The 10203-nt window shown below is 49.7% G+C and overlaps 1 protein-coding gene across 1 annotated transcript; it reads left to right on the top strand.

The window, feature by feature from the left end:
* The first annotated feature begins 2214 nt into the window (after nt 1–2214).
* On the top strand, nt 2215–9677 carry KLHL33 (kelch like family member 33). The gene is made up of 4 exons (XM_039224134.1): nt 2215–2968; nt 7825–8749; nt 8860–9027; nt 9125–9677. The coding sequence occupies exons 1-4, from the start codon at nt 2215–2217 to the stop codon at nt 9675–9677; spliced, it is 2400 nt and encodes a 799-aa protein (XP_039080065.1).
* Nucleotides 9678–10203: the final 526 nt, after the last annotated feature.

Raw genomic sequence — 10203 nt, 5'->3', positions numbered from 1 at the left:
TGCCCACCAAACATAACTCATTTCTCGGATGCACCTTAAGCAGCTGCACCCATGCTCCTGGAAGGGCAGAACATAGACGTAGTGGGTCAGAGAGATTTTATTGACTGATTTGATGCCTTCATCTGGTTCTTTTTTTTTTTTTTTTTTTAATCAACATTTCTTCATTTTAAAGAGAGCTTGAGCAAAGGGAGGGCAGCGAGGGAGACACAGAATACGAAGCAGGCTCCAGGCTCTGAGCTGTCAGCACAGAGCCCATGTGGGCCTGGAACTCAGGAGCATGATATCAAGACCTGAGCCGAAGTGGGACACTGAACCGACTGAGCCACCCAGGTGCCCCCATCTGATTCTTAAAACGACTTGCCAGGCTGGAATCACAAAAAGTGCAGGTTGGGGGGCGCCTGGGTGGCTGAGTCGGTTAAGCATCTGACTTCGGCTCAGGTCATGATCTCACAGTTCGTGGGTTCGAGCCCCACGTCGGGCTCTGTGCTGACAGCTCAGAGCCTGGAGCCTGTTTCACATTCTGTGTCTCCCACTCTCTCTGACCCTCCTCTGCTCATGCTGTCTCTCTCTCTAAGAAATAAATAAAACATTAAAAAAAAAAAAAAAAGTGCAGGTTGGTAATGAGCCCGAGGGAGAGGATGAGCATTGCCCTGAGCAGGTTTAAAAGGACCTCTGTGAAGCCCGCTGTGTGCATAGCCATTACTAACATGGTGAAAGTGAAGATGATCTGGATGGAAACGCCCAACTCTGGACTTAGGCTGTGTGAAATAAGGAAGTACGTGCCATCTGAAAGGAGAGGAAAGAGGAACCCGTCTGGTCTCACTCCTCCCCCATGTGAATGCCAGCCACCCTCTCACCAAGTCCTAAGGAATAATGGTGGTTCGTTTCCTGGTTAAGTCAGCTTGTCGGGTCAATCTATCCAGCCTGGACCAATCTTTCTATAGGCTAGGGGATTCATGCCCAGGTGCCCCTGTCCAGTCCCACCTTCCCAGGAGAAGGGAGGGAAGAGGCCTCGCTGTCCCATTTCCTAAGTATCTTCCCCAGGAAGATACCTAGAAATGCAGCAAAAAGTGCAGGGTTTGGTGGGGTGGGTCTCAGGATAAGAAAGAGGTGGTATCCTGGGCAGAGGGAGTGGCTGTTGGTGTCCTATTTCAGTAAGAGTGCTTATGTGCCCCACAGCTCATCCAGTCCAGGACTTTGGTCCCCACAGCAGCAGAGGTCACCCCACTTTCCACTGATCTGTCTTCATCCCAGGGATCTAGGTTAGGGTTAGACTCCTCCAGATTTCCTGAGCACACAGGGTTGGGCTTCCATCTTACCACTGACCCCACCTGGGAACAGGGAGGAAATTCTGAACTGTGGGTGGATAACCTGTGGAACTTAGCCCTGACTCTTTCCCCTCACCCTCGGTGGACTCGACCGGGTTATGTGTGCATTTCATCTGTATTGTTCGCTCCAGGGTCTTAGCTTTATCATGCACAGAAAAACCAATCGACAAAGCCTAGAACTGACTCCAAACACACCCCTCCCTCTTCTGGCCCCATGTTGCAGATGGCCTGTACAGTCCAGACTCTCTTCTCCCTCCCCCTCCAGCCCCAACTGGCAAACGCAGCCTTTCTGTCCTGGTGCACTCCACCCAATTCCCACATCCCCCTTGGCTTCTGAATTTGCCTCACTCAGCACATGGACATGACCTACAGGTGGAAGAGGGGAGGAGGTCATCTCAGGACAGAGCCAGGAGGATTGGGTGTCAGAGTCTGGGCACCCGGAGCCCAGCTCCCTAGCCCGTCAGCGCTGGCTATAATTAGTCGGGTGGGGCTGCTGAACTGACTCAGGGGCAACTTTCCTCTATCACACGATCCAAAGCGAAGCAAATAAGGTTCAAGGGAGAGCCAGGAGGAGCGCTGGTGTCTCGGGAGGGTGACTATCGGGGTGGGCTGCGGACAAGCCGGGTGGGATATGGTACTGGGTACTGGATCAGTACACATGCTTCTTGCACACTTCAGTGCTCTTCATGAACCCCAGAGTTGGGCCATATAGCCTAGCTACTTGAGCCTTGGGAAGGTGGAGGGGAGTGGGGTTTGCAGTAGGGAGAGGGACTGCCATGTCACTGGGCTGGAGATGGGGGTTCCTCTGGCCTCTGTGGGTCCAGCTTTGAACACCAGCCCCCTCTCTTTCCTCTGTTCACCTGTAGCAAAACAGCAAACCTGGACCATGAGCGTCTCGGACTCCTCACAGCGTCCCTCGGACCCGGGGAGAGTCTCTCCTCCAGCCCAGAAGGATCACCTTGACCTACCTTTGTCCTACCCGAGAACCCCCTCCTGGCCACCTTCCCCAGATGAGGATCCCAGTTTGCCCCCCTTTCCTCTGGAAGAGCCTGTCCCCAGGCCCACGGCCCCAGGGAGCCTTCCCTCTCCAGCCTTGTCCCTAGAGGAAGAAGAGGAGGAAGATGACAAAGACAACGAAGACGCAGCGGAGCCCGAGGGGCTGTGCAGCGAGGAGCATCCCAGCCAGTTTTTCACAGAGGCACAGCGGCTGAGGGAGCAGAGGTTGTTGCTGGACGAAGAGGTGACAGTTGGGGGGCAGGTATATGGGGTGCATCGGGTAATCTTGGCTGCAATTAGCAGCCTCTTCCGTGACAGGCTGCTGGGTGGCAGAGGTCCACAATCCCCCCTCAGCCTCGATGTGGCCCCTGGGGCCTGGGAGGCCGTGCTGACATTTGCCTATGAGGGGTTGCTGGGCCCTGCCCCACCGGGAGATGTGCTGGTCGCCGCTGAGGCCCTGGGGGCACCCCGGGTGAAGGCCGCAGCCCAGTGGAGATGCAGAGGGGCTGGAAGCACCAAGGAAGATGAAAAGCAGCCCAGCCAGGCAGAGGAGCTGAGGGAGAACCTGCAGAGCATCGAGCTCCTGTACCAGGAGGGCATCGGGTGTGACCTGGAGCTGGAGGCAGGCGGCTGCAGGCTGCGGGGTGAGGGCCTGTGTGGCATTATATTACTGTAGTTGCATTTATGTGTGTGCAAGCTGCAGGTGGTTTGATCCCTACTATAGTGGTTTAGGTCCCAGCTGCAGTCAGAATTTCCTTGGAGGTGCCTTTGGTGCCTTTCCTGACCCACTGAGAGTGAGGCATGCGCACTTGAGTTGTTTACCTAGGAGCACCTGGCAGACTCAGGCTGACCCTTCAATCTGTGGCTTTCCCTGTGCCCAGTAACAGAGAATTTCCAGCCAGCTGGCTGGTGTTCTAAGTACAGTCTAAGCCAGGGGAACAAGTAGAAAGTGATGGACTTAAACAGGAATTAACCAAAGGCTGTTCTTGGCGTCTTCTATTTCGGACACAGAAAAGTCAGAGGAATATGGTGGAATAACTCACAGTGTGTCCTCTCACCTAAGTGTGCTTGACACCATGGTAGATATGGGTTCTACAGCTAATGAGCAAGGTCTGGTTTTGTTTTGCCATAATCTTAAAGCTACAAGGGCATGGCACTTTGACGTTAAGTAGGCTCATCACTAGGAAAGCTAAGGAGGGTTGAATAAGCCAAGTATTATTCTGATACTATTAACACTGAGTGAGGTACTGGGGTCCAGGAATTTTTACACATGTTATCTCTTTTCATTCTTGCTGTAAACTAATGAGGTAGATGCCATTATCCTTAGGTGCAAGGGAAGACCATTAAACTCTGAAATGTTAACCAGTGAGAACGAGGATATAAGCCAGTATTCACTAGCCCAGTCTGTTTTCACTAGGTCATGCAATGCCTCCTATGCAACCAAACTGAAGACACACGGGATCTGACAAATGGAGTTGGAATGCAGGCACATAAAATTTTTAAATTAAAAGGTATTAGTTTAGGGGCGCCTGGGTGGCTCAGTCAGTTGGGCGGCCGACTTTGGCTCAGGTCATGATCTCATGGTTCATGGGTTCGAGCCCCACGTCAGGCTCTGTGCTGAGAGCTAACTCAGAGCCTGGAGCCTGTTTCAAATTCTGTGTCTCCCTCTCTCTCTGACCCTCCCCTTCTCATGCTGTCTCTTTCTCTCTCTCTCAGAAATAAATTTTAAAATGTTAAAAATTTTAATAAAAAAAGGTTTTAGAGATTATCTAGTTCAGCTTTTATACTTTACTGATAAAGAAATCAGACTTCGAGACATGTCCAAACTCACATAGCTACTGCTCATTAGAATGACTGGAACCCAGAGCACTAAGCATCCTGTCTTAGCTTGAACTACTTTAACAATACCATAGACTGGGTGGCTTGACAACTGAAATTTATTTCTTTAAAAAAAATGTACTTATTTAAATTTGAGCTAGTTAACATACAGTGTAGTATTGGTTTCAGGAGTAGAACCGCATGATGAAATTTATTTCTTACAGTTCTGAAGCCTGGAAGTCCAAGATCAGGGTATAGTCAGGTTATGGTTAGGTCTCTCTTTCTGGTTTACAGAGAGCCACTTTCTCACTGTATCCTCTTCGTGTGGTAGAGGGAGAGATTATCTCAGTAATATCTTTCATATAGGACAGTAATTCCATTCATGAGGGTTCTACTCTCATACCTAATCACCTCCCAAAGGCCCCACCTACAGATATCACTACACTGGGGAGTAGAGCTTCAACATAGGAAGTGGGGAGGAGAACATAAACATTGAATCCATAGCAGGTCTCTAGTGTTTATCATTTCTAATAATAGTAGATGAAAGGGGGAATTAAAATTTCATAGTTAATGGGGCACTTGGGTGGCTCAGTTGGTTAAGAATCTGACTTTGGCTCAAGTCATGATCTCACAGTTGGTGAGTTCAAGCCCCACATCAGGCTTTGTGCTGACAGCTCAGAGCCTGGATCTTGCTTTGGATTCTATGTCTCCCTCTCTCTCTGCCCCTCCCCTGCTCAGACTCTGCCTCCCTCACAAAAATAAGCATTAAAAATTATTTTAAAAAATAAAAATAAAATTTTATAGTTATAAAATTCTCACTAGGGTTTCAAATTTAAACATTTCTACCCCTGCTTTCATTTTCCTAAGAAACATTCCAACTTAATGGTGGAAACCTGTCACTTAAAATTCTAGGGAATAATGATGAGTAGGAGTGAGAATGTAAGTAGTTGTGACCTTTTCACAGTGGCTTGGAGCTGTAGGTTTGTTAATTACATGGAAAATGAAATGGCTTGCTGGCTTCAAGGAATGCAGATTTTCTCAGGCAATACGGATTTGAAAGCTGTCACTGATAGTTACTACTTGGGAAGCACCTAGGCACTAATGGCTGCTTAAAAAGACAATGGAGGAGGGGCGCCTGGGTGTCGGTTAAGCGTCCGACTTTGGCTTAGGTCATGATCTCGCGGTTCGTGGGTTCGAGCCCTGCGTCGGGCTCTGTGCTGACTGCCAGCTCAGAGCCTGGAGCCTGTTTCAGAGTCTGTGACTCCCTCTCTCTCTGACCCTCCCCTGCTCACGCTGTGTGTGTGTGTCTCTCTCTCCTAGAAATAAATAAAAAAACATTTTACAAAATAAAAAAAAAAAAAAAAGACAATGGAGGAGCACCTGGATGGCTCAGTCTTTTAAGCATCTGACTTCAGCTCAGACCATGATCTCACGACTTGTGAATTCAAGCCCTGCATCAGGCGTTCTGCTCTCAGCACAAAGCCTGCTTCAGATCCTCTGTCTCCCTCTCTCTCTGCCCCATTCCTGTGTGCACTCTTTCTCTCTCTCTCTCAAAAATAAACATAAAAAAATTGTTTTAAAGACAATGGAAAGCCCCATTAACAACATTTGTCCTTTGACAGAGGCAGACATGCCACAGTTGGTCAAAGCAGCCTGAGGTTCATAAGCTTCACTGGGTGTTTGGCCTGGTACCTGCCTGAGAGGACTTCTGGCAGAATTTTCTCCATTTTTTTTTTTATTATGAAGCATTTCAAACACACAGAAAATTAAGAAAATAAGATAATATTTTTTTAAGTTTATTTATTTATTTTGAGAAGGAGAGAACACAAACAGGGGAGGGACATAGAAAGAGAGAGAGAATCCCAAGCATGTTCTGCAAAACAGGGCTCGAACTCATGAACTGTAAGATCATGCATGACCTGAGCCAAAATCAAGAATCAAATGTTTAACTGACTGAGCCACCCAGGCACCCCCGAAAAATATTAATATGAACGCCCAAACACCCATTTCCCAGACTTAACAATTAACATTTAATGATATTTGTTTCATCTCTTTATTTTACTTATCACTGAAGTTTAAAGTAAGTCTGTGACATTTCCCTTACAAATACTTGGGTACATGTCTCTTTAAAAGAGGACTTATAACCACAATGCCTTGCTCAGTTCTAACAAAATTAATGATAATTCCTTAGTATCACCTAGTCCAAGTTGAAATTTTCCCGCTTGTCCAAAAAATGTCTTTTAGAACAGGCTTATTCTACCCAGGAACCAATCAAGGACTGTGCTGTACTCAGATACACGTCTTTTAAGCTTCCTTTGCTCTTGCACAGTCCTCTCCTCTTTTATGATTTGACTTACTGAAGAAACAAGATGAGTTATCTTACAGGTGCTCCATTTTCTAGATTTGTGTGTTTTCCATCATGGTTTTGTTTAGCTTGTTCCTTTAGCCTCTCAATTTCCTATAAATCTGAATTTAGATCTAAAGTTTCAGTTAGATTTAGGTTCAAATTTTGGTCAGAATATTCCATACCTGATACCAAGTATCTCAAATTGCATTACATTAGGAAGCATTTATTTAAATTTATATTTATTAGCATTTGTTAACAGGATTGTTTCAGTGTTCAGTTACCATGCAGGTAAGAAGGGTACCGATACACACGTATGCTCATTGCAGCCTGACCTCAGTGGTTGGTGGTGGGTGGTGAAGATCTGCTCAGGAAGCCATTGCATGGAATAGAAAATAAACCACTTCCTCTCTCTAGGACTCACTTTCCTTCAGGAGCAATCGAACTGGATGATTTTTAAGGTTTCCAGTTTAAAATGTCATGATTCTATGAAATGTACTGAGATGAGGAGGGGGTGTGCAGAGAAAAGAGGCACATGGGAAATCTTAAGCAGGAGATGGCAGTTAAATAAGGTTAGGTCACAGCCATGTGGAACCTTTTTTTTTTTTTTAAGAAAAATTTTTAACATTTATTTTTGATAGACAGAGATAGAGCATGAGTAGGGGAGAGCCAGAGAGAGAGAGGGAGATACAGAATCCGAAGCAGGCTCCAGGCTCTGAGAGCATAGAGCCTGAAACAGGGCTTGTACCCACAAACTGTGAGATCATGACTTGAGCCAAAGTCAGACACTTAACCGACTGAGCCACCCAGGTGCCCCATGTGGTACCATTTTCTAAGTAAAATCCTGACTAACAAAATGTCTGATGCCAGTGGCTCTTATGATTGTAAAGGAAAGAACTTTGCTGTGTGTGCACCATAGAGACCTATGTAAGTTGCACACTGGTCTTTGCGGTTTCTTTTGTGCCCCCTTTGAGCAAAAGCTGTCTATGGCACCTACTCAACTTGGTCAATCAAGACTCTTTTTCTAATTGACCTGAATCAAAAAACTAAAAGCAATGTTTATCAGTGTCTTCAGGCCACTAACACGAGAATCATGCAGGGTGCTTGGAAATGTTAAAATACAAATTCCTAGGGTCTCCATCCAGACCTGCGAAATCAGAATCTCTGGGGGTGGGTCCCTGAAACCTGTGGTTTAACAAGCACCACAACATGGTATTCTGATGCACACCAGGTTTGGCCTGTGGCCTTGATTGGTTGGCCAGAAGTTGGGGATGTGAGGTTGGGATGGTGCCTGGCAATCTGCAACACTCTAGATTCCCCTCTGCTTCTTTCTTGCAGTGCACCGAGCAGCCCTGGCCTGTGGCAGCGAGTTCTTTGGTGCCATGCTCCTGAGCGGGATGAGGGAATCCCAGGGCACAGAGGTGTCTCTGCACACTGTCTCTGCCCAGGACCTGCGACTCCTCGTCTCCTTTGCCTACTCCGGGGTTGTGCAGTTGAGGTGGCCAGGACTGCTGAGAGCTGCCCAGGCTGCTCTCCAGTACCAGAGCTCTTCCTGCCTTGCTCTGTGCCAGAGAGCCTTGGCACAGGGCCTCAGCCCTGCACGTTGCCTGGCCCTGTTCCCCATAGCAGAAGCCCCTGGCTTAGAGAGGCTCTGGAGCAAAGCCCGTCACTACCTCCTCACCCACCTGCCTGCTGTGGCTTTGTGCCCCACTTTCCCTTCTCTACCAGCAGCTTCCTTGGCTGAGCTCCTGGATAGCGATGAACTACATGTGCAAGAGGAGTTAGAGGCCTTCATGGCTGCATGGCGTTGGTTAGCTGCCAACCCTGAGACTCAGGAGTCAGACGCCAAGGCCCTGCTTCGATGTGTTCGTTTCGGCCGCATGTCCACCAGGGAGCTGCGGAGGGTCCGGGCCATGGGGCTGCCTCCACCCCTGCCCTCAGACTTGCTGCATCAGCTCCTGGTAGAAGCTGCAGTTCCAGGTCAAGAGAGGCGGAGGGAGCCTGACCAGGCCCTGGTAGTGATTGGTGGGGACGCGCTCCGAGCAGACATGGCCATAAGACAGCCATCCCGGGGAGTGTGGTGGGTGCGCGCCTTTTGCTGCGGCACGGGACTGGTGCGAACCGTGGAGTGGGGGCGACTGCCGGCTCTGCCTGTCCCGGGGCGCTTCCGGCATGGGGCTGCGAGCCTAGAAGGAAGTGAGCTCTACGTGTGTGGGGGACAAGATTTCTACAGCCACTCCAACACCCTGACTTCGACTCTCAGGTATGGGCCCCTTGGAATAGCAGGCCCTAAGGTGGGTGGCTGAGGGGAATTGTTGGCCCAGCCAGCCACAGGGTCCCGGGGTCACTCTTCTTTGGTCCTGCTGTGTCCAGGTGGGGCCCCAGTCAAGAGGACTGGGAGGAGATGGCACCTTTGTGCCAGGCTCGGAGCTTTTTCCCCCTGGTGGCGCTGGACGGATTACTCTATGCCCTGGGCGGCCTAAACGGTGGACTTGCCCTCAACTCTGTGGAGACCTATCACCCTGAGCTCAATGTCTGGAGGTGAGCAGGGAAAGGGCTGTTTCTAGACATCAGGGAAAGGACTTGGAAGAGGAGAGTTGAGGATTTTTGCCTGATCATGTGCCCTGTTCTCCCTTAGGCCAGCACCTGCTCTTCCAGCACCTCTCTTTGCCCATGCAGCTGCGGTTCTGGAGGGCCAGTTGTACCTGAGCGGTGGCTGCAGTGGGGCCGGCCAATACCTGGACTCATTGCTGCACTATGACCCCAAACTTGAGAAGCCAGGGACGCTTCTGAGCCCTATGGGGGTACCTCGGGCTGGCCATGTCATGGCTGCTCTGGGTGGCCGGTTGTATGTCGCAGGTGGGCTAGGTGAGACCGGGGACCTGCTGAGCTTTGAGGCCTATGAACTGAGGACTGATAGCTGGACTCAGTTGGCACCCTTGCCCTCCCCCCATGTGGGGGCGGCAGGGGCCGCGCTGCAGGGAGAGCTTCTGGTGCTGGGGGGCTACAGCCACCGTACTTATGCCCTGTCCCACCTTATCCATGCTTATTCTCCCGGCCTGGGCCGATGGCTCTGCCTAGGAACTCTGCCAAGGCCTCGGGCTGAGATGCCTGCCTGCATCCTGACACTGCCCACTGTGCAGCATGTAGCTTTGGGTCCCACACGGCACCAAACCAAACCCGCTGGGTGAGTGGGGAGCAGCGGTGCATGGGGGGAGGAAGGGATAAGAAACGTCACGAGAGGACAGAGATTATGGGGGGAGAAAGAGAAGGCTTGATTCATGATAGCATCTTATTCCAGCACAGCGTTTTACAACTCACAAACTGCTTTTGTATATGTGGTCTTCAGTGAGGAAAAAGTAGCTCCAGAATTCCTGGAAAAGGCTGTTGGAGGAGGGGAGGAGATGAGGCCCAGGAGCAATTTCATAAGGTTTAGGGACCCTGACACCATTCTTGGTGGGGAAAGCGCAATTGGCTGGGAAGACAGTCCAGAAGCTCCAGTAGCCAATGTGTAGGGGCCATGAGAGGAGAGTTAGAGAAATGATGATTCTGACCCATGGATCTAGATGGAAAATGTGGAAAGGCCAACCGTAACAATATTCTTTCTTAGGTAACTTGCAGTCTTAGTCCAGCGTTTCCTCAGTCCGCAGCCCCTAAGAGCCTCTTGGTCTTCATTCTGAGGCGGAAGTCCTTGCCTGGACCTGGCACGGCACAGGG

Source organism: Hyaena hyaena, unplaced genomic scaffold (assembly GCF_003009895.1).
Source record: "Hyaena hyaena isolate Hyena2069 unplaced genomic scaffold, ASM300989v1 scaffold_1539, whole genome shotgun sequence".
Classification (NCBI taxonomy): Eukaryota; Metazoa; Chordata; class Mammalia; order Carnivora; family Hyaenidae; genus Hyaena; species Hyaena hyaena.
The sequence above is the reverse complement of the archived record's forward strand: the minus strand, read 5'-3'. Positions and strand labels throughout refer to the sequence as shown.

What these genes read in the sequence shown, in the direction of transcription:
- KLHL33 (XM_039224134.1), top strand. Translation starts at nt 2,215, where the DNA reads ATGAGCGTCTCGGACTCCTCACAGCGTCCCTCGGACCCGGGGAGAGTC. An exon ending in AGGCGGCTGCAGGCTGCGGG is followed by an intron (nt 2,969 to 7,824) that starts GTGAGGGCCTGT and finishes TCTTTCTTGCAG; the next exon opens with TGCACCGAGCAGCCCTGGCC. An exon ending in CCTGAGCTCAATGTCTGGAG is followed by an intron (nt 9,028 to 9,124) that starts GTGAGCAGGGAA and finishes GTTCTCCCTTAG; the next exon opens with GCCAGCACCTGCTCTTCCAG.